We start from the raw sequence: 24,995 nt of genomic DNA, 5'->3' as shown, positions 1-24,995 counted from the left end.
AGTCTGGTCGAAACAGCACGGATTAGACTATTGTTCTTGTGCCACTATTGTTCTTCACTTTGCGCAACAATGCTAGTTGATTTTACACCATCTAAACGTTTATATGATCTTCATTCAGAAAGGGTAATTAATAGTATGTAGATTGTAGATTATAGCCCCAAATAAATAAGGAACTTTTTTATCGTTTTTTACAATTTGCAAAACATGTCGTGGGCATTCCTATCACTTCGTATAAACTCTATAAAAAAACCCGGATGGTCTGAAAAATCACCCAAATTGCTGGTAATTATTTACTCATGATACTGTCCATACTGCCGTAATCTGAAGAAGTGACGTATACGCCATTTCCCGAAAATTGTGTTAACGAGTAGTTCTAATCGAGCTCAGAAAAATGGAAAACACGCATGTTGTAAAATGGCTGTTACGTCACTTTTCCAGATTACGGCAGCATAGGCTATTTTTGCACTTGCTCAATAATTGAAGGAACAGACAGAATTCAAATGGTTGGGTCGGTCTATGGTCGGAATCGCTATCGGACCTTTTTGGATCAAGAAAAAAAAACCTACTTTAGAGTGGATCTATCAGAGTTTTGCAAGCACTGTTGTACTTCTTTGAGTTTATGAAATCCAACACTAAAGTGGTCGGAATTGCCATCGGAAGCAAAAGGGCCACTGAAGTGAGGCGATGAATGCGTTGAGCCTATGCTGTTTGTATTGCGAATACATTATGCCCATCTATGAGAGCCTTGAAATAGTCAAAGTAGTCGTTTTAGTACAAGGTACAATATCCCTGCCCATCGAGAAATATGATGGAATCGATAATACCACTGCACAGTGGCTAAAATCGTGTTTTTAGCGCGTTTTTTGTTTAAGTACCTTTACTATGTGATTTAGCGTAATGGCGTCTTCGAGACATTTGGGGGAAGGGGGGGCAATATGCCCTAGCTAAGCAAACACTGCTCTATTGTCTTATTTGTAACGCTATTCATGGGTATTTTTACATTATGCATCAGTTAAACAAGATAGCTAGTTGATGCCATTCAAAAATTGTCAAAAAATCTCCATCATGTTGATAATATTCACATTCCAAAAAGTGGTGATATTCTGTTGCCCGAAAACTCATGAAGCAAAACGCCTTTTAGCTGACAGCTCCTAGGGAACAAAGCCCCACGCGTCGGCGAATCAGCATTCTGGTAAGGATAGTGCGCGGAGACGCAAGTACATTGTAGGTTAGAGCCACTAGGACGTTTTGCCTCGCCAAAATGTTAGATGTTTCTTCAAAATGTGGAAATTTTCGGTTTTCCGACCTTCCCATGCATTTTTTGAAACTTTCTTCGCCTATCCTACATAATTTTAGATCTAGTTTTGTTCCGGACATCTTAATGACGGTAAATATGAGGGAAACCACAAAAGGCGTTTTGCATCGGGGGGGCGTTTTGGGGCCTCTTCCCCTGATCAGTATATCGACGCGCTTCTTTGAAGGTATTCAGCCTTATGATCAATCTCCCTTAAAGTGAGATGAAAAATGTTGTTTTTCCACTTTACAACATGAAAGGTATACGGCTTCGCGAGAGTTGTCACAAAAGTTCTCCTGAAAAACTTTGTCGAAGACACCAAGTTCGTAATTACTTTTGGAGATTTATTGCTTTTTATGTCAACAAGTTTTGGACATGTCCGATGTATAAGCATATGTACAAGCATATTGGTTCACCAACTCCTTGTGATGGGTGATTCCTTGAAATTTTAGCGCCCTCTACGGTGCGATAAACATAAGTATATACCACAACTGTAGCAGGTCAATTTATTGCTACTTTTTATTTTTCTAATATATACTTTAGAGCACACCAAACCGGTTGAAATTTGATCATTGGTTGAACGCCTTATTCAGAAAGTCAGTGCTCTTATTGTGTTCAGTTTACATTAATAACAAAGTAAATATTATTCCAGAGTTACTTTGGTTGATTTGACTACGCTAAATTCATATTAGATTTGTTAAAAGTTTCTTTTATACATGAACCAAAAAAAAATTAAAAAAAGTAGTCCATTGAAAAATACTGTTTTCCAAACAATTAACATCATCAACTTTTCTATACACTGTGCTTGTTTGAAACAATTGGCCTCATTATATATTTTGTTTTGTCTCTAAGCTCCACTTACCATCAAGCACCTATGCATCGAGTTAATGTTCAAAATATGTTACAAATGTTTCAAATATTTTATGTTCTGATACTTTTCAAAATGTGAAATTTTAGAATGATATTAATTCATTTTATTACTTTTTATGTTGTTGTTTTAGTTGTTTGAGGAATTACATAACTGGAAACGTTTTCATATACATTCCATCACGAAATCTAGACACGAATAAGGCACTCTTGTGGCGTGAAGTCTCCAAAATAAATAATAATAATAATATTAATAATAATAATTCGCGAAATCAACAGTGTCGAATAAATACCAGGGAATCAAAAATGTTGATTCTGATAATGATGCATGCATTATCGTTTCTGTAACACTTCACGATCTGTGCATCAAGCGATTGGTTATTTGACATATCCAACAGCGATACAAAAGAACGCACACTAATGATCGATTGTCTCTGTAGATCCGCCTCGGGCGAGCATGGTGACCTATCATTCTCACCCGAATACCAATACAAACGCATGTAAAATATAGTCACCTTACTAAAGTCTGACCAAATAATTTGGCAGCGCAACCATCATGACAAAAAGTTCAGATTGGTAATGGATTTCGATTAGTCAAATTCGGAGGAGAGAAATGCATGCGCTAACCAAATATGAACTTACCTAAGTTGCATATTGTAGAGCCTACTGCTACTGCGTGTATTCTGGCACTTGTTTTGTCTTTGAAAAGCAAGTGTCAGAAAAAAATACGCAGTGGTGGTGTGCTTCTTTCATTTCGCAAAGCGCGTCTTCAGAACAATTTGAAAATAAAAATTAATTCATCTATAGATGAATTAGTCTGATAACAGCTGTTTCCCGGCAAATGTTTTTTTCTCACAAAGTATGTTGATCCCTGATTTGCTATGCATTTTTCTAAACGAGTCTTTTTATTTTTTTTTTAATTTGCTGTTATAAAACAGTGATAGCTATGATACGATCATCGAAAAATCTATTACATATCTCCCGGACAATGTTATATCTTTGCTGGTTTTAAAAGATTGCTCCGTAATGGTTCTGTGATTCAACGATTATCATTAGTGTTACATGATCCGATCTTATTACGATAACGATACATCACATATCATGATTGGCCATGATCTTAGTATGTATTTGTAAATTGTGCTCTTCAGTTCACGTTATGAAGAAAGAAAATGTCAAAGAGGAAGGCAATATATGTTATACATTGATTGCGATGTTGCTTAGGGGTAATATTATCGATGTAAAACATCAGTTGATAAAGATTTTTTGATTCCCTGGTTAGTACGAATAAGGGCGTCCTTGTGAAGTTTTGCTGTACCTGTTATGAACTACTAGTACATCCCATTCCCCACACTTTCTGGAAAAACCTGTTTTTAATCAGAAGTGAATCCTTTTTGTAGTACTCGTCTTCGTAACAAAAAGGGCACCATTACGGAGCATGAGATATGATCAAATTATTCGTAGTACTACTTGATCAACACCCCCAGTTGGGTGAGGGGTAGAGGATGACAAACACACACACACACCAACTCCTTGTGATGGGTGATTTATTTCTACCTTGCATAGTACATATGAAATGATTTTTGATGAAACATATCTTACATCCGGGGATTGATCATAAGGCTGAATACCTCCGAAGAATACTAACTGATAAAATGTCTCGAAAACACCATTACGCTAAATCAAATAATAAAGGTACTATTTAATAAACGCGCTAAAAACACAAATTTAGCCACTGTGCACTGGGTCAAATGCGGCGTGATGATCATTTTTCGGACTAAATGGAGTTTTTTTTCTGAATAGAATGAAACAAAATAGCTTGAGGATAATCCTCACGGAATACAAATTTAAAAGCACTCGGATTTTCAAGGGCACGGAAGCGACGAACAACTGTCATTATTAATGTTTCAGCTTTACTGGCTTTACTGCGTCGCAGCATGCGTGGAATAATGAAAATGACATTTGTGCGTTGCTTCCGTATTGAGTGGTATGCCCTTAAAAACGCGAGTGCTTTTAAATTTGGATTCCGTGAGGATTGTCTTTAAGGGCACTTAGTATCGAGTCCAATAATGGCAGTGGGTATGGCTTCCTTAGTGAATGTGGTTTAGGAAAATCAAAAAGGTCACAGGCATTGAATTATGGAATTTTGAAAAAAACAAAAAATGATCGGGTGTATCGGTAAGGTCTCCTATTAAAAACATTTCTAGATATCTAAAGCATCAAATCACTCTTTTCGATTTCCATTTGCAAGTGTTAATGTACCACGGGGCAAGTGAAAATACGGGGTAAGTGGGTACCATGACTGCCGATGAATCGATGAACGTTTTTAATGGCACCAATGTTCTAGGGAAATGAAGCAGAACTATAAACGAATTCACCCGAAACAAAAATATTTGGAATCAAAACCATTTGAGGCACCATGCCAATGCTATTTAAAATACGATTTAAATTTTTTAATATAAGCCAAAATCTGCCATTTTCATTTGCCCTTGAATTTTAACATACATGGGGCGAGTGGGACATATTTGAACAACATTTTCGATAAAGCTATTTGAATTGTTTTTAGATGGTTGTCTAGTGAAAAATAACTCCGTCATTCATATATCATATGGACCTGAATCAGATGCAGTTTGATTTCGTTTTTAAAAAGTATTGTGCAGAGCAATGGCTATAACTATGCTATATCCTTCTGTTCATAGTGCAAATAATCTATTTACTTATTCTACAATAGGTCAACAGAATTTGTCTTGCGTTTTGTTATTTTTAAAAATTCGCAACAGATTTTCAGATAAATAATGTGCTTAACACATAAATTGCCTATTTTGTTCTGTTACAAATTAAAAATACTGCGCATCGCTGAATAAAAACGTTTCTTCTGAAGTATTGATTTATGTAATAATTTGTGTTCTAAAAAGAGAAATATTTATTCATACGAAAAGTAAATGAAGATTTGCTTATCCTTGCCACCTAAAACATTTGGTACAAAAGTAAGCTAATGAAGAACAAGATAACAGCCAAATAAACAGTAAATCGGCTGTTGTCTTGTTTTCATATATGCTAACAATATAATCTCTTTCTTGTTGCAAAAATAAAGTCCGACATGCAACCAATCTCCATCCATGATCTGAGAATACTAATACTCAGAAATAATATGATCACTATATCTACATTCCTTAAATTAGTTTCGTTCGACAGTAGAAAACAGAATAGGTCCCACTTGCCCCGTTGGAAAGGGTAAGTGGGTCCTGAAGGAACATTTATTTCTTGTACTACCAATATTTTTGTAATTGAATAAATGGCCTCCAATACCTTTACACTTCAACAATGGAAGCATATAATGGTGTATCAGTGGTTAATGTTCTGAAATAACCTGTTTTCTAAGTATGCGTTACCAATTTTGCTGAACTAGCGTTTTTTTAGGTCCCACTTGCCCCGGAGTACCTTAATGCAAAAGTAGCAACTTCTGGTTTATGTCCGTAAAACATGTTTTGTAATCTATCAAAACGTTTGGATTTCGCATCGAATTAGATTAGCTTCGCTTGCTTAGCGTGATTGATGTCCGTAGATGCTATTCAGCCCTGTAGTCCTGCTTAGTCACACTTAGTTAACAACTAAGAAGCTTTGTCCAAATAGAAATATTACAATTGGTCTATTCGAGCGATATGTGGGGATGAGAACGGATTTTAGAACGGTTTTTACGGATATAGCCATGTCTCAGCATATTAGTTCTAGTTTCTTGGGAAAGCATGAAACGCGATGGAAGTAAACGTCACATAAGAGACAAGCAGTAAAAAAATTAAATTTTGAACATACCCTCGGAAGATCCGCAACATCTCCTGTGGCCAAGGGCAAATTTGAAGTTTTGCATGGGGACAGTATACTAGAAGTGTGTCCGCTTCTGATGGTTCCAATTAGAACAAAATCGGATTATCCTGCGCAAAGTTATGCTGATTGGAATTTCGACAAAATTTTACCTATCCCAACCTTTTTGTCTAACCCTTGTATGTGTGTACAAAAAATAGTGTGCCATACGGCCAAACACTTTTATAGCCTCTTAAAATTTTGTTCACTGATAGTTACTATTAACTCCCCCGAGGTACACATTTTGTGCTTCCGCAGATACTCGCACTAGCAGCGCCCAGATGGACTCAGTTCCGCATTAGAAGTATCTAGGGGAACCGCTCATTGAATTCATACCATGTACCCAAACCAATACCATTCGAAAACAAAGAACTGATGCGCAAATTGTTTTGTTTCTCATTTTTGGGATTTTTTTCAGCAGTGAGCCGGATAACAACAAAACACGCAAAAAATTCAGCCTAAATAGCCTGTTTTACGAATGTTATTGATATAGGAGCATGTTATTAATAATGGAACAGATACCCTAATTGCTCCTCTAAAATCCCATATCAACATTACCTAAAAACATATTGTTTACTTTCTCTTTTGATTATTACAAAGCCCAACTCCATTATTACTGACGATGATCTTCAGCTACTGATCCGTCTTAAAAATGTGAGGTGACGACAATACCAAAGAACTCGCGATCCCACTTAGAAAGTTATTTGGCGAAATTTGCAAAATGAAATTAAAATACGTTTCGCTATTCTGAGAAATACCAACTTTGAGAATAATGTCTCAAAGTTGGATCCCAGTTCGAAACCCTTTTGGAAATTAACAAAAAATCTTAAAAAAAAACCTCAAAAGCTATTTCCAGCGCTTAAACAAGGAAATAAAATTTTATTAACAAATGGCTCAAAACTTGCTCAGCAGTTTGAAAGTGCCTTTAATTTTGGTCTAGGTCTTACTAGTCCAATTGAGGATCAGGTTACGCGGAGCTTCAAAGCAAGCGGAGCAATCAAAAGAATGTTTTTGACCCTTCATTGGGAACTAATTTGAATGAAATGAGATCTATTATTAGAGGTAGAGAATTTAAAAATATGATAGCCACGGGTGATGATGGTTTTTTCTACATACTTCGTGAGAGCTCTTTATCTTTTTATTATTTATTCAACAAATGTTTGCAATTGACATGCTTCCCAGAAAAATGGACAAATGTTGTTCCAATTTTGAAGCTGGATATACATCCAGCAGAGGCTTCTATTTATCACTCAATCAGTTTGCTAAGCAAACTGTTGGAAAAGATTATTTTAAATGTAATGATGGTTCATATTAAAGAAAATTCAAGTTTTGCTGAAGAACAATTTGATTTTCGTCATGGGAATTCTACCGCTCATTAGTTGTTAAGGGTTACGACTTTAATTTGACTCAACAAATCAAACAAAGGATATTCGACTGGAGTTAATCTTCTTGATATAAAGAAAGCATTTGACAGTGTTTGGCATGAAGGTTTGTATGTAAAATTGCTGACTTTTCCTCTGTCTATTTTCCTCTGTACCTAAAATCCTAACCGCCTATTTTTTTTTTTTTTCTTCCTAAACAATGGAGGGGGAATCTGCTCAACAGACATCCTGGGTTGACCAGGAAGTGCTGGGTTAGGGGCCACCTCCAATGAGGGAGGCAGGACTGCATCCCCGACCAGCTAAACCGTTTCCATTGCCGCCAAGCCCATCGTCCCTTCGGTACAACCAGAAAGTAATGCTTCAAAGGGGGGCCAGTGCATAACGCACCCTCGAGGTTAGCTGCGTGTCCTTGCAGCATCGAACATCGTGACTCGCTTTTTTAGAAGAACACCATGGTGTCGTGCCAGCGCATTGCCGGCTTTCCAGGTGGCCTTACCACGCCCTATGTCCTCGGAAGGTGGGCAGGGTCGACTTCGCGCCTGCTTCCCTCTGCACGACTGGTATCAAGAATGATGATGCCGCGTGCACCCCAAATTGACCAGCACACAGAGGGACTTGCCGACGCGGTGCCTACGCCTGCCCCAGCCTTGACGAGGACCCCTTTCCGTCCTCGGGCTCGGAACCCGCCCGGTTGACCGACGCCGCGAAAGCGACGATACCATGTTGTTCTTCACGCGGCCACTTGTTCGATAAAAGGATCGAGTTCGACCACAGGGCACCGGTATGACCCATGAAGCCGACTCCGAACCCTTGGACCACCTCTTATTTGCGCCATTCCTCGAGTCCACGCGCCACCTTCTGTGTAGCTCCGAGACGATTTGGACGATAGCCGATAAAACGGCGTTCCAGCCAACTTCATCTTTACACATCCTCCGGACTAGGTTGTCCGGGGTAGTGTCCAGACCACATGTGGCAAGCATGTGGTCACGCATTGTGCGAAAACGCGGGCACACGAACAACACGTGTTCCGCCGTTTCCTCTAAACCTACGCACACCGGACACTCGGGCGAGGCCGAGTGTCCGAACCGGTGTAGGTACTGTCTGAAGCAACCATGGCCTGTAAGGACCTGGGTCAGGTGGAAAGTGATTTCCCCATGGCGCCTCTTGACCCACGTACCTATCTCCGGTATCAACCTATGTGTCCATCTACCCTTAGTGGAACTGTCCCACGCACGCTGCCATTTGACCATTGAGGCCAACCTGACAGTCCTACGGATGCCTCTCGTGCCGCGCATTTCGAAGCACTCTATGTCTTCACCGATAACTATGTCGATAGGCATCATACCGGTGATGACGCAAAGTGCATCGTGCGACACGGTACGGTACGCGCTCGCAACTCTTAGGCACATGAGCCTATATTCTAACTTCGTTCTGTAGTAGTTAATACGCAGGGCCGTGCCCCAAGCTGGCCTCCATTCCTCAGTATGGACAGAGCAACGCTAGCCAGAAGCTTGCGCTTGCTGGTATAAACCGCAGAGCTATTGGACATCATCCGGGACAATGCCGCTATAGCTGTGGAGGCACGCTTGCAGGCGTAATTGACGTGGCTACCAAAGGTGAGCTTATCGTCGATCATTACCCCCAAGAGTTTGATGGAGCGTTCAGAGGTGACCGTGCAGTTGCCTGCCCTTATCACCGCTTGTTGCTCCGACTTTCGGTTGTTAACAACAACCACCTCAGTCTTGTGGTGAGCCAGTTCTAACTTCCTGGAACTCATCCACTCCTCCACAATTGCGATCGAGTGGGCTGCAGTCAATTCCACCTCTTCGATCGATTCGCCGTAGACCTCCAGCGTAATATCGTCAGCAAAGCCGACGATTGCCACGCCCACCGGGAACTTCAACCTCAAGACTCCGTCGTACATGACGTTCCATAACACCGGACCCAGTACGGTACCTTGCGGAACCCCTGAGGTTATGTCAACGCACTTCCGACCCGCCTCCGTGTCGTATACCAGTACTCGATTCTGGAAGTAGCTTCCGAGAATCTTGTACAGGTTCTCGGGAATTCCAAGACGCAGGAGCGCATCTGCAATAGCTGCCCAACTGGCACTATTGAAAGCATTCGAGTCACTACTGCACAATAGCGAACTCCCCCTCTTCGCTGGATAGCTATCTCCACGGATTTGGTAACCGACAAGATAGCGTCGCTTCGGTCGACTTACCATTTCGGAAGCCAAAATGGTTACTCGATAGACCATCCGCACCCTCCGTGCGTATCAACAACCTGTTGAGGATGATCTTCTCGAGCACCTTCCCGCCGTGTCAAGCAGGCATATTGGTCTATATGCCGACGGATCCCCGGTGGTTTTCCCGCTTTTGGCAATAGGACCAAGCTCTGCCTTTTCCATGCTTCAGGGAAGACTCCCTCGTCCAGGCATCTCTGCACAACAGATCTGAACATCTCGGGAGCCTCGGCAATGGCCGCTTTGATGGCCAGGTTCGGAATACCATCCGGTCCTGGCGCCTTATCTACACTAAGGGACTGTGCAATCCCCGCAAGTTCCGCCACCGTTACTCTTCCCTCGTCGGCCACCCTGGCCCGTGGCAGCTCCACAAAGGGAGGCCAGGGACTTGGGTCGTGACGTGGGAAGAGCCCCGCGATGATCCTCTCCAGCATCTCTGGAGACCACTCTGTAAGGGGCCATCGCCCCACGTGTCTTAGCCATTACGACCCTATAGGCGTCACCCCATGGATTCGCGTTGGCACTTTGACACAGGCCCTCGAAGCAGGCTTTTTGCTTGATCTAATCTCAGTCTTCAGAGCGGCTCTAGCAGCCACGAACGCCACCCGTCGTTCAACACGCTCCTCTTCTGTGCGTGCTCGCTGCATCCGCCTCCTTGCCCGTAGGCAGGCGCGGCGCAGGTTCGCAATTGCTTGAGTCCACCAGTAAGCCGGTGGTCTCCCATTCCTAGGGTGGACTTTCCCTGGGCATGGTGGCATCGCATGCACGCGAGAGTACTGTTACCAGCTGCTCGCCGCTCAGACCGAGAGTATTGTGCTCGCGGCGGAGCGCTTCTTCCTTAAACACCTCGTCGTCGAAGTATGATGTCTTCCACATACGAGGACTAGGCCTCGCCCCTTCTTCCGTCCGCTGAATGCTGGTCGTATAGTCGATACTGTAGCGAACCGCCAGGTGGTCGCTGTGAGTGTAGCCATCATCTACCCTCCAGTTCGAACTACTCGTTTGGCCAGGGCTCCAGAACGTAACGTCGATAATCGACTGGGCACCATTCCAGCTGTAGGTACTTTTGGTACCGACATTAGCCAAGTCCACATCCAACATGGCCAGTGATTCCAGCAGGATCTGCCCCCGTTGATTCGTGGATCGGCTTCCCCATTCCACGGCCCAAGCGTTAAAGTCCCCCGCTATCACCACCGGCCTACGCCCCATCAAGTTAGCCGTCAAACAATCTAGCATTCGACCGAACTGCTCGATCGACCATCGAGGAGGCGCATAGCAGCTGCAGAAGAAGACCCCGTTGATTTTGGCAATGACGAAGCCCTCGTGTGTCGAAGACACCAACTCTTGGACTGGGTATTTTCCCGTTGTCCATATTGCCGTCATTTTAGACCCATCGGTGCCCCAATTACCGTTCCTGGCAGGTACCCGGTAAGGAACCGCTATGATGGCGATATCAGTCCTCTATTCAGCAACTGTCTGACACAGCAGTTGCTGGGCTGCATCACAGTGGTTCAGGTTTAGCTGCGTTACCGGCACTGTGATTTTGCAGCACGCTTAAACGCCGGGCACTTCGAACCCCCCATGGGGTGCTTGCTGTTCGCAGCTTTGCTGGAACAGATCAAACAGTTGGGAGGGTTCGTGCAGCATTGTGCCTTATGTCCCTCCAATCCGCAGCGTCGACAGAGCTTGCTTCTGTCTGGGCCTTTGCAGTCCCATTGCTTGTGCCCCGGTTCCAGGCACCCACAGGGCATACCGACCACCCCACCTTGACGCTCCCTAACTTGACTACCTTGGAGGCGTCCGCTGCAGGTAGCCGAACCAATGCTACCTGTGTCCCTGCCGGACCTTTCCGTAGCCGAACGGCTGCGGTGGACGCCTCCACTTCGCACTGTCGCCGCAGTGCCGTGACGAGCTCTTCGACTTCGGTGATCTCATCCAGGTCTTTAACCCTTAGATTCACCTCCGTCGTGAGTGCCCTCACCTTGACCGTCTCGCCTAGGACTTCCTCCGCCAACTTCTTGTAGGCGGCGCCCTTTTGCGAGACGCCCCGCTTTAGCTCGAGGATCATCTCGCCCATCCGAGTACGTCTTATTCGACGTACGTCGGCGCCGAGTTCACCAAGCTTGACGTCACTCCTCATCGCCTTCAAGACGTCCGAGTACTTAGCCTCGTCCGTTTTGATGACTAGGGCATCGCCCCTGGAGCGATTGGCGCCTACCCTAGACTTCTTGCTACCCTCATTCGCCTGGGCCTTCTTTTCGGCCCTTGACGTCTTCGGTTTCCTCTTGTTCTTGACCAGGGTCCAGGAGGCGTCATCCCCCTCTATTTCCCTGGTCTGGGGCGGCTGAGAGCTCTCAGCCTGCCGTAACCCTTTACCACCGTCTTTCCTGGGTGGACGGACCTTTCCAGGTCCTTCCTCCCCGGGTTTTGGAGGTACCTGGCCGGGGTTCAGCTTCCCAGCCCCACTACCCTTGTTCGGGGTAGTAACCCTCCGCGTTTTGGGGCGGCCCCCAGGGAGCTCATCCCCTGGAGACTGTCTCCCCCGTTTTTGTGTCTGCTCCTTTGGAGCAGCCACCCCCGACGTGCCTGCGAATACTTGAGCCTCAGTCTTGGTAGACTTTGGCACCACCGTCTTCGCTGGCACGCCCTCGGTCGATTCGACCTTGCCCAAATCCGCGAATTCTTGGGCCTCAGTCTGGGTAGACCTCGACTCCATGGATTTCACGGGTTCGAACTTGGCCGTCCCGACCGCCGTTTCCAGCTTGGCGTCCAACATCGACTTTCGAAGTTTCTGCAAGCTCCTCTTGAGGTCCTTACTGATATTATGCTTCGATGACGCAAAGTCGATGATGGCGTCCAGCTGTTCCGTCGCCACCTCGAAGGCCGAGAGCCCATCGCGTTTGCGGTTCATCGCCTCCACAAGCCATGGGCCGTCAATAACCTCTACCGGCGTTTTTTTAGCCAAGAGGAAGGTTAAGTGACCCACGCTGGCGCTGCGCACTGAGCTGCCGACTATTGCCTCTGGCCTCCTAGGCGGAGACCTGAACAACCCACCTCTTGCGAAGGGGTTGTCGCCTACACTACTACCACTAGTTGAAGAATTGTCTTGGTTTTCCATTTTGATCCCACGAGTTGCTTGGGAAAAGAGGTCCACCACGCCAGAGCCCAGCATGACGCGGTAAGGGACAATTACTGTGGAGGGTGCCCAGGTACCCCACAGGCTCCGTTAAAGGCCTAGCTTATTATTTCACCCCCCTGGCCATGCATCCCCTCGGCACGGGTCGCTTGACGCCTTGGGATTAGGGGTTAGGGACGATGGTCCCGGTCTAACTCGCAGTGGCCATGGGGAGGGGTCGTCAAGCCCTTGGACAAAGTCCCTGCTGCCCCGAGAATTAACTGCCTGAGTTAATTTAAATGTACTACTAATAACAAAAAAATGTATCATAGCATACAAGGATGATAGTGTTAATCAAACACGGAACACCTAGTCTAATAGATTAATGCATGTGATAGATCATTAGCAATTAAAATTAGCTAAAAAAATGTTTTCCAACTAGTTATGCTACGCACATTTCAAGCTAGGCAGATGTATATTGAAGGTTTTTAAAAATCCGAGAAAATGATGCCCGTCAAATTAGAATCATTCCTCACAGGGAATTCAAGGAATATGAGGTGTTATTTGAGAAACAAACCATATGCTGACCACACAAGTAAATTCTATACGGAAGCAAATACTTACAATGCCATCGAGATTTCACGGTGAGCAACGTAACGGATGCCTCTCGAACCATAATGCATTTTAGGCAAGCGACTATTGCAGTTACACAATATGCACAAGTATCACATCGCGAATCGATTAATTGCCGGTAGCTTACGACACACTATAGTGTGTAAGTATGCTTATTGAATTGAGTATGACTTGCAGCGGAACACGCCATACACAGCTATAGGGTTCGTGGCCAAACAACTTGTCTACGTTGAAAAACAAGTTTTCTGTTCATTCTTTATAGAGTTTAGAACAAACGGTGCGTTGTTGATTATATGGGAAAGCAGTTAACAGTTTTTCTTTTTCGTGTTTTGTTTAGTTATTTCTTTACTATATTCAATCTTACTTTTTCTTTTACTTTTAGACTTTTTGAAAGCTTATTGCTTGTGGCAATACGTTCATAGACTACTTTCAACTACTTGGTGCCCCAATTGCACTGCCCACAGTTTGCCTTTGCCAATCAGGCTATCTGAGGTATCTGCAGATTACTATAAATCTCTTCTACGCATAATTGTTTAATTGTAACCGTTGATAAGAAACAATCAAACAGAAGTAAAATTGACTTGAAACTTATATGCACACTTAGAATATTTTGATATGAAATAACTAAAATAACTAAAGCATTAGTGTTCTCCCCCACATTCATAAAATAATGGTTAAGCTTACTCCGTAATACACCACTAGAAGGTGTATCCATTTCATAGATTAGAAATTCTTCGAAAAGTGACTAACATTTTCTACTTCTCTAATAGCGTCGCTAGTATTTTTGGTCCCATGTTCTATGTCAGTATCGCTGCACTGGGAATCACTAAAAGAACCGATTGACCGAATACAAGACAGTATAATTGAATCTGATATTACAACCGGATTATGTATACAACAAAAATAAAATGGATAGCAATGATTGTTTGATTACGAAACTTTGATATTTGCGAATGCGTGGTCTTAATAGCCTGCTTTCCCCTACATCAGATGCATTTCTCTCACTGTTATAAGGGTAATGGAACAGTTTTTATTCCTCATCTCTCTTTCTCTCTTTTGTTACAGCATCGTTCATGCGCATATGTAATCGCAACGACCCTGAACTTGGCCAGTGTATCAAGGACTCCATTCAGCAGCTACTTCCAGAATTGACTGTAAGTTTATGATCAGCGGTCATTTGTTTTAATCATCTGAGTAATCGAATAATAATTAGTTTGTGTGGGAAACGACTAGGTTCAATTGTGCAAAAAATCAAGATGAATTCGAACAAGCAGATGAATTTGTCGATACGAAGTAATGTTAATTATGAGAACTAGATCAACAACGCAAAACGTCTCCATGTAAGTTATTTCCATTGAAAAACTTTCAAAAGCTAATTGCTCATATGCATGGCATCGTTGTATAGATAAACAATCGCCACTGAATTCAAATGACATGATTGAAATGGTTCTGTTGAATTCTTGTGCCGCACCTGGTCGCCAGGAGCCTGACTATGAAAATTGTAAAGATACAGATAATTAATTGGCCTTTAGCAACGGAAGTTGAATTTAATCCGCAACGAGGGTAAAGCCTACCTATACCTATGTGCTATAACTATGATGGTCGTACACTCTGTGTTGTTCGGAGCAAAACCGAATGTAATGTCTTATTCCAGGTCGCTCGTTCTTTGGCCGTAAGGCGCACGTCTTCATGCACGCTGGCCGCACGTGCAGCTTCCTCGATTGCACACAGGCAGAGAGTGTGGGGTCTACCCCGGAGCAGACGTCCTCTTCCAGATTTTCTGCTAAATATGACTTTTGCTGGTCTCTCTCCCGGCAAATTATTTGTAATCCTGGATTTGGATTATTCTTCATGCAGTTCAATCAAAATTGATTACATATTTTATCAGACTGCTGATGTCTGAATTTTTGTATACTTAGTACAACATGAGCGCAGTATTTTCCGCTCAAACACTGGATTGGATGAATCAACGATGTGTACAGAGCTAGTTTTGTCCGTGTCTGTAGGCTGTGAGACCTTAGCTGGCTACGCAAATCGTAGAAAGTTCTACTTGCAGCCGCCACACGTCTTTTCACCTCACGGCTAACGTCATTATCACATGTAACGAGAGTTCCAAGATATATGAATTCGCAGACAACTTCAAATCACGTCCCATCTATTTCCACCTCGGGACCCACACCGTTTGGACTGCCACGTTTTTTGCCAGTCACCAATAGTTTTGACAGTTTGTTTATGGGCAGTCCTTTTCTTTCAGTGTCCCGTTTGAAAGGCACGAAAGTTTCTTTCACTGCTCTGCGATCTACACCAATGATGTAGAAGTCATCCGCAAAACCAAGGAGCATGTAAGACTTGTTGATGATGGCTCCGTTTCTTTGCACACCAGATCTACGAATTGCGAAATCTTCAAGATCTATGTTGAATAGCAGATAATAGAGCGCATTGCCCTGCTTAAATCCCTATAACGCCACCAACACATCGGAAGTCTCACCAGATATTCTGACGCTTGATTTGGATCCATCCAGCGTCGCACGAATCAGCCTAATAAGCTTTGTTCTAGCTTTATATACCACAGTTTGTTCCGTTTCACTGTGTCGTATGCTGCCTTAAAATATACAAGCAGATGATGAGTCTGCAAGTTGTATTCCCCTTTGGCTAAGGAGCTTTGGCCATCTGGAGTTTGTCCCATCGCAGAGAAGATGAGTCTGGTTCAGCCCAAGGCCATCTGGAGGTTATTCCATTGCAGATAAAATGAGTCGGGTTAAGCCCAAGGCCGTCTGGAGTTTGTCCCATCGCAGAGAAGATGAGTCTGCTTCAGCCCAAGGCCATCTTGAGGTTATTCCATGGCAGATAAAATGAGTCGGGTTAAGCCCAAGGCCATCTGGAGTTTGTACCATCGCAGAGAAGATGAGTCGGGTTAAGCCCAAGGCCATCTGGAGATTGTCCCATCGCAGAGAAAATGAGTCGGGTTGAGCCCAAGGCCATCTGGAGTTCGTTCCATCGCAGAGAAAATGAGTCGGGTTCAGCACAAGGCCATCTGGAGTTTGTTCCATCGCAGAAGTCGGGTTAAGCCCAAGGCCATCTGGAGTTTGTTTCATCGCAGAGAAGATGAGTCGGGTTAAGCCCAAGGCCATCTGGAGTTTGTTTCATCGCAGAGAAGATGAGTCGGGTTAAGCCCAAGGCCATCTGGAGTTTGTTTCATCGCAGAGAAGATGAGTCTGGTTCAGCCCAAGAACGTCTGGAGATTGTCCCATCGCAGAGAAGATGAGTCTGGTTCAGCCCAAGGCCATCTGGAGGTTATTCCATGGCAGATAAAATGAGTCGGGTTAAGCCCAAGGCCATCTGGAGTTTGTCCCATCGCAGAGAAGATGAGTCTGGTTCAGCCCAAGGCCATCTGGAGTTTGTTCCATGGCAGGAGTCGGGTTAAGCCCAAGGCCATCTGGAGTTTGTTCCATCGCAGAGAAGATGAGTTGAGCCCAAGGCCATATGGAGTTCGTTCCATCTCAGAGAAGATGAGTCTGGTTCAGCCCAAGGACATCTGAAGATTGTCCCATCGCCAGAGATGCATTCTGAACAGAACATGAGCCAAGAGCGTGCCTTTGTGTTCTAAGTTTTGAACTCTGAACACAGTTCAGTGTGCACTGGGTTGGTACGCAAGCAAAACGATCATGGTAACTAAGATTCCTTAGATTTGGAACTATGCAAAAACATACGAGCATGCTTGATTTCTATCCGTTAGATGCCCACGTGTTCCATTACTAGCCGAAAAATGAGTAGCATGCCGTCGTTTGAGTTTGTTTTCCTAGGATACAAGTTGCTAAGTTAGGTCAGTGCTCTTGAACAGTGTGCAGTGTTCAGAACGTTTTGATCACGAACACGCGTTCTCGTGTTCAGATGCATCTCTGCCCATCGCAGAGAAGATGAGTCGGGTTAAGCCCAAGGCCATCTGGAGTTGTTTCATCGCAGAGAAGATGAGTCGGGTTAAGCCCAAGGCCATCTGCAGTTTGTTTCATCGCAGAAAAGATGAGTCGGGTTAAGCCCAAGGCCATCTGCAGTTTGTTTCATCGCAGAGAAGATGAGTCGGGTTAAGCCCAAGGCCATCTGGAGTTTGTTTCATCGCAGAGAAGATGAGTCGGGTTAAGCCCAAGGCCATCTGGAGTTTGTTTCATCGCAGAGAAGATGAGTCGGGTTAAGCCCAAGGCCGTCAGGACTTTGTTCCATAGTGAAAAGAATAGTCGGCTTAAGCCCAAGGCCATCTGGAATTTGTTCCATCGCAGAGAAGATGAGTCGTTTTCAGCCCAGGGCCATCTGGAGTTTTTTTTCCCAACGTAGGGAAGATGAGTCGGGTTCAGCCCAGGGCCATCTGGAGTTTTTTCCAACGTAGAGAAGACGAGTCGGCTTAAACCCAAGGCCATCTGGAGTTTGTTCCATCGTGAAGAAGATGAGTCGGCTTAAGCCCAAGGCACTCTGGAGATTGTACCATCGCAGAGAAGATGAGTCGGGTTCAGCCCAAGGCCGTCTGGACTTTGTTCCATAGTGAAAAGAATGAGTCGGCTTAAGCCCAAGGCCATCTGGAGTTTGTTCCATCGCAGAGAAGATGAGTCGGGTTCAGCCCAAGGCCATCTGGAGTTTGTTCCATCTCAGAGAAGATGAGTCGGGTTCAGCCCAGGGCCATCTGGAGTTTTTTCCAACGTAGAGAAGACGAGTCGGCTTAAGCCCAAGGCCATCTGGAGTTTGTTCCATCGTGAAGAAGATGAGTCGGCTTAAGCCCAAGGCCATCTAGAGTTTGTTCCATCGCAGAGAAGAAGAGTCGGGTTAAGCCCAAGGCCATCTGGAGTTTGTTCCATAGTAGATAAGATGAGTCGGGTTCAGCCCAAGGCCATTTGGAGTTTGTTCTATCTCAGAGAAGATGAGTCGGGTTCAGCCCAAGGCCATCCGGAGTTTGTTCCGTCACAGAGAAGATGAGTCGGGTTAAGCCCAAGGCCATCTGGAGTTTGTTTCATCGCAGAGATAGATGAGCCGGGTTCAGCCCAAGGCCATCTGGAGTTTGTTCCATCGTAGAAAAGATGAGTCGGGTTAAGCCCAAGGCCATCTGGAGTTTGTTCAATCTCAGAGAAGATGAGTCGGGTTCAGCCAAGGCCATCCGGAGTTTGTTCCGTCACAGAGAAGATGAGTCGGGTTAAGCCCAAGGCCATCTGGAGTTTTTTTCAACGTAGAGAAGACGAGTCGGGTTAAGCCCAAGGCCATCTGGAGTTTGTTTCATCTCAGAGAAGATGAGTCGGGATCAGCCCAGGGCCATCTGGAGTTTTTTCCAACGTAGAGAAGATGAGTCGGGTTCAGCCCAGGGACATCTGGAGTTTGTTCCAACGTAGAGAAGACGAGTCGGCTTAAGCCCAAGGCCATCTGAAGTTTGTCCCATCGTGAAGAAGATGAGTCGGCTTAAGCCCAAGGCCATCTAGAGTTTGTTCCATCGCAGAGAAGAAGACCTGACTGTATGCGATAACTGGCGAGGCATTATGTTGCTGTGTACCGTTCTCAAAGTTCTGTGCAAAATTATCCTAGCCCGGATTCAGGAGAAGATCGATGCGACTCTCCGGCGGCAGCAAGCCGGATTCCGTGCCGGATGATCCTGTGTGGACCATATTGTCACGCTCCGCATCATTCTGGAGCAGGTCAACGAATTCCAAGAGTCCCTTTACTTGGTATTCATTGACTACGAAAAAGCTTTCGACCGTCTCAATCACGGGAATATGTGGGGCGCCCTGAGACGCAAGGGAGTTCCTGAGAAAATCATCGGCCTCATCGAGGCACAGTACGAGGCCTTCTCGTGTAGAGTGCTGCACAATGGGGTCTTGTCCGACCCTATCCGGTTCCTGTTTCCATCGTAATCGACGAGATTCTGGTAGATGCGATTGACCGTGAACCAAACCGCGGGCTGTTATGGCAGCCTATAACCTTGGAGCACCTAAATGACTTCGAATTGGCGGATGATGTTGCACTCCTCGCGCAACGGCGCTCTGATATGCAGAGTAAGCTCAACGACCTTGCCGAGCGCTACTCTTCGGCAGGTTTAGTCATCAACGTCAACAAAACCAAATCGTTGGATGTAAACACGGTGACTCCTTCCAGTTTCACAGTAGCCGGGCAACCAGTGGAGAATGTTGAAAGCTTCCAATATCTTGGTAGCCAAATGGCGTCAGACGGCGGCACCAAGATCGACATAGGGGCACGGATCAAGAAAGCAAGGGCTGCCTTTGCGAGTTTGAGAAATATCTGGAAAAACAGGCAGATAAGTGAACGCACCAAAATACGAATTTTCAACTCTAACGTGAAATCTGTGCTGTTATACGCTAGCGAAACATGGTGTGTATCAGTGGAGAACACTCAACGGCTGCAGGTGTTCATTAACAGATGCCTGCGGTATATAATTCAGGTCTGGTGGCCTCACAACTGGATCTCAAACAACGAGCTCCATCGTCGTTGTCACCAGAAGCCGATAGCAACAGAAATTCGGGATCGGAAGTGGGACTGGGTCGGCCACACTCTACGTAGGGGCGGAAACGAAATCTGTAAACAAGCATTAGACTGGAACCCAGCGGGACATCGCAGCAGAGGCAGACCCAGAGGCTCATGGCGGCGAAGCCTCAATAAAGAAATAAAAGAAGTCGACCAAAATCTAACCTGGCAACAGGTTAAAGCGATAGCTGGGCAACGCTCAGGATGGAGATCTTTCAAGTCGGCCCTTTGCACCACCGGAGATGTACAGGATCCATAAGTAAGTAAGTAAGAGAAGAAGAGTCGGGTTAAGCCCAAGGCCATCTGGAGTTTGTTTCATCGCAGAGAAGATGAGTCGGGTTCAGCCCAAGGCCAGCTGGAGTTTGTTCCAGAGGCGACTCGTCCATATGTTCTACCTGTTCATGGAACAGGTAACCATTTTTAGTTCAGAAGTAGGAAACTTAATGTCCTTACAATTAATTTCTTTGCAATTATCCTCTTTCGCATGCAACGCAGGCACGTTTAGGATGAATGTTGTGCGTGCTATGTGCGCAGGAGTCCAACCCGTTCGACGCGCTGTGAGAACAATCAACGACGCGATGTATCTTCGGTTAGACTCGGTCGGAGTGTCGTGCTGTGCTTTGCCGAAAGGCGCACCGCGACCGCATACACTTTCGTTCATACTTCGATGATTGGGAACGGTTTGTTTTTTTTATCCTGATGATTATTCAGCATCAAGAATAATATTAAATTAATGTTTGAGTTTTTAAAAAGAGACATCAAAATTTGATTATTATAAAATATAATAAAATTGAATTATTTAATAATGCTTTTTTTCCAAATAATCAAAATTAATCAACATAGAAAAAAAGGCATAGTTTTCACTAAATTTGAAAAACTAAATAGGGTAATTCGCCAAATGTTGAACGGCTAATTTCTTCGCCTATTGTTGAACGCACGTGCAACAATAGGCAAGAATTTTAGCCGTTCAACATTAACATTCTAACTCTAAAACATTTCAGTGGTCTCAATCTGGGGTCGCATCAAATGATGATACTAATAATGGTTAGTTACATTTCCTTCATAACAACAAAATATGTGAGAGTTTTTAAATACTAGGGGCGATGGGTCCTGCGCACCCCAATGGTGGAAAGAGCCGATTTGAAGATCTCTATTCTGAGCAATATCCAGTTATCGTCAACAGTTACCAAGTTAGATTTCGGACGACTTTAGAACAAAAGAGATTAATTGAGTAGGGAGATTAAGAAGCTGTTTATTGTTTTATAAATCCTTTCGGTTTAAATTGTTTTTTTTTAATGTTTGGTTACGTTGTACAAGAAAAGGTTACAATATTAGATCAAATACACAACTCTGATTCGAAACCTCAGCTTGATGTATATTTTTTAGCAGGCCGGTAGAACAGGTGTACCAAAAGTTCACGAGACGCCCCTGGTTTGTTCCATCTCAGAGAAGATGAGTCGGGTTCAGCCCAGGGCCATCTGGAGTTTTTTCCATCGTAGAGAAGATGAGTCGGCTTAAGCCCAAGGCCATCTGTAGTTTGTTCTATCGCAGAGAAGATGAGTTGGGTTGAGCCCAAGGCCGTCTGGAATTTGTTTCATCGCAGAGAAGATGAGTCGGGTTCAGTCCAAGGCTATCTGGAGTTTATTCCATGGCAGAGAAGATAAGTCGGGTTAAGCCCAAGGCCATCTGGAGTTTGTTTCATAGCAGAGATAGATGAGCCGGGTTTAGCCGGGTTTGGTGTAAAATTTGTTCCAAGAGTATCTACCTTGCTTGTCAGATAAAGTTTTGGTTAGTAAAGTTAACGGAATTCCTCAGTACACGTTAAGATAATCTACATTAGAACTGTCTAGCAACAAAAACTTTGAAACCAATTTTGCACTTAAGTAAAAATTTGAGTCTATTTGCAACGCGTGTTCAGCATTTGAAACAAAGTATTGGCTGTCTAATGATACTGAAAAGGATCATACTTGCAGGCTTATGATAATGAAAAGAATTAAATTCAAAGTGTTGGCTTGTTGGTGTCTCAGCGGTAGACAAGCCATGCGGAAGGAGATATGTTTCGGTTAAAGGAACGCTTTGAACTGGGGAAAACGGAAATGATGTTATATGATCTAAGAGACGTGGGGCTCTATGAGGCTTTAAGAATAACGGATCTTAACATAATTTTCCGATATGTCTGATCTACATGGCCCTCCTTAGCCGTGCGGTAAGACGCGCGGCTGCAAAGCAAGACCATGCTGAGGGTGGCTGGGTTCGATTCCCGGTGCCGGTCTAGGAAATTTTCGGATTGGAAATTGTCTCGACTTCCCTGGGCATAAAAGTATCATGGTAACCTGGCTTAGAAACCTCGCAGTTAATAACTGTGGAAGTGCTTAATGAACACTAAGCTGCGAGGCGGCTCTGTCCCAGTGTGGGGATGTAATGCCAAGAAGAAGAAGAAGAAGAAGAAGAAGAACATATAGATTCAGAGGAAACGTGAAAAATCAAAGCGCCAAATAAAATGTTGGGGCCTTTCTCGCTTACTAAAAAGAAGACAAGAAGTGTGTAGGAATTTAATGCTATTTTAAGAAGATAATATCAATTCTCTCTAGGGCCCCTCCTTAGCCGTGCGGTAAGACGCGCGGCTACAAAGCAAGACCATGCTGAGGGTGGCTGGGTTCGATTCCCGGTGCAGGTCTAGGCAATTTTCGGATTAGAAATTGTCTCGACTTCCCTGGGCATAAAAAGTATCATCGTGTTAGCCTCATGATATACGAATGCAAAAAGGGTAACTTGGCTTAGAAACCTCGCAGTTAATAACTGTGGAAGTGCTTAATGAACACTACGCTGCGAGGCGGCTCTGTCCCAGTGTGGGGATGTAATGCCAATAAGAAGAAGAAGAATATCAATTCTCTATTTTACTATAAAAAAATTGAATTGGGATATTTTATTCGCAAGCTCTACTGTGGAAAATTAATGTTTTGATTATAGCTTTGGATCGTAATGATCGATCAGGTTAATTTCCAACAGCAACAAATAACACCAAGTTCCTCATAAAGGGTTCTTGTGTGCAAATACACTCATGCATGCCAAATGGAAATAAGGAAACCGGGAGTTCATAAACATTATAGTTCGTTCGAGTTAACAATAAGACTGCTAAGCCAAAAACACAACACGTATTAATATTACCTTTTCATTATAGAGAAAACCATATAATTCTGTTTTAATTTCATACAATATTTGTACAAGAAGCATACATTTCTTGTATTAGAGTTTTGCACCTTTTTGCATATGTCAAGATTTTATGCAAAATAAGAAATTTGGGTGAATAATGAAATGGTTTGGAAGGATTCTCCCTCTAACGCAAAGCTCTGCAACTTTCTGGGTTAAGATAGCCTCGTCCTTGGGGAACCATGGTGTAAACTACGAAGAGTAGTTTGGGGCCGTACATCAATTACGTAAGCATTTTTTCTGGGTTTTATCAACCCCGCTCCCCCCTGTAAGATTTTTTCACGCAAATATTTTTTTATTTATATGAATCGTAAGAAAATGGCAAACCCACCCTTCCCCCATAATTGCTTACGTAATTAGCATACGACCCCTTACACACAGGCGTATACAGACATCTGCTAAATTCGTCGATATAAAAATTCAAACATTGTTGATCGATAATGGTATGAAAATGCTCATTTTTTCTCTTTCAGAACGGCATCCCATCTATCGATTTTCCGGCAATCGACCCTTTCACGCAAGACAGCAGCTACTACGAGTTCAAGAATGAGCAAATATTCGGCTCGATGCATATCAAAAATGCTAAAACGTACGGTTTAAGCCAAGCTAAAATCAAAGATGTGCGAGCCAGTGCCGATGATACGTCCTTCAAGATGGAAGTCGATGTTCACTTCCCGAAGATAATCACCGAGGGCAAGTACAAAGGCGAAGGTCGCTACAACGTGATTAAAGTCGTGTCCAAAGGTTTCTTCAATGTTACTACCAGTAAGTTTTCGTCGATCAATTCAAATGTCCATGATCACAATTGGTTCTAATTCCTCATTTTAGTTGATGTTTCGGTTACATGGAAAATCTCTGGGCATACCACCCAACGTCAGGGAGAAGAATATCTGGTGATTGATAAATTCAACATGTCTCCGGAAGTAGGCGATATGAAAGTCTTCGCCACCGGTTTATTCCCTGATCCGGGAATGAGTAAGTAGTTCTATTGCATTATAGTTTAAAAACGAAATGTAAACTAATCAATTCGATGAATTGTAGATCAAGTTGCACTGGACTTTGTCAATCAGTACTGGCCTTCACTGTACAAACAAATGCTACCTGAAACGCGCCGCACCTGGGAACCGTTAATGATTGATATGTTTAACAAAATGTTCAACCGTGTACCATATCGGAGGTTGCTGCCAAAGGCTGATTTATAAATCAGTCGCCGTAGCTAAGTAGGGTTGAGTTATTGTTGTAAATGTGATATGATGGTCTATTCACAAGTTAGACACCAGGGAATTGGAATAGGTGTTACGGTACGATTCATTTCTACAATCAACGTTGCAACAAAATAGACGTGGAGTTTTGTACATACAACTACGAATTATTCTCATCACTTATCACACACCTTAAACATTTTTCTTCTTGGCTAATCATAAAGGGGGTCGCAATCCCCGACAATATCTTCTTCAATGGCTCTACATTAGGGTGTTCCAAAAAACACTATGTTCAAAAAGTTTTGGTGCTCAAACCTTATATGAAAAATAATCGGATCCAGAGCATTTCTGTAGAACAACCCAAAATTCTAAAAAGTAGTTTAAAGGTTCTAACAGAGCGATTTTTGAAAAAAGCAGTTTTTTTTTTGCACTTATTGTCATATATTGGCTATATTCGCCACATTCAAATCACCTTTTCGATCGTTTAATATTTTTTAGTTTTTCTGTGGACCATAATGAGCATTCTACATGGTATTACGGTTAGTATTATGCTAATAGGGGTCGTTCAACAATGATGTCACATGTTTTAGGGGTGAGGGTGTCACGATTTTGTAACACTACATATAATTCCGTGAATCGCATAATTGTCCCATATGAATAGGAAACCCAGCAAAGA

The 24,995-nt window shown here is 43.7% G+C and overlaps 1 protein-coding gene across 1 annotated transcript in view; it reads left to right on the top strand.

Moving 5' to 3' along the window:
* LOC134216415 (putative beta-carotene-binding protein) overlaps positions 1–24,479 on the top strand; it is a 30,329-nt gene extending 5,850 nt beyond the window's left edge. Inside the window, exons 2-5 of the mRNA XM_062695305.1 lie at positions 14,460–14,548; positions 23,591–23,882; positions 23,946–24,092; positions 24,159–24,479. Of these exons, the coding sequence (XP_062551289.1) occupies positions 14,460–14,548; positions 23,591–23,882; positions 23,946–24,092; positions 24,159–24,319 (689 nt within the window). The 3' untranslated portion in view covers positions 24,320–24,479. The remainder of the gene's footprint in view (positions 1–14,459; positions 14,549–23,590; positions 23,883–23,945; positions 24,093–24,158) is intronic.
* Positions 24,480–24,995: the final 516 nt, after the last annotated feature.

The sequence above is a fragment of the Armigeres subalbatus genome, chromosome 2, assembly GCF_024139115.2.
Source record: "Armigeres subalbatus isolate Guangzhou_Male chromosome 2, GZ_Asu_2, whole genome shotgun sequence".
In the NCBI taxonomy this organism is placed as follows: Eukaryota; Metazoa; Arthropoda; class Insecta; order Diptera; family Culicidae; genus Armigeres; species Armigeres subalbatus.
Note: the sequence above shows the minus strand (reverse complement) of the source record. Positions and strands in the feature narration are given on the sequence as shown.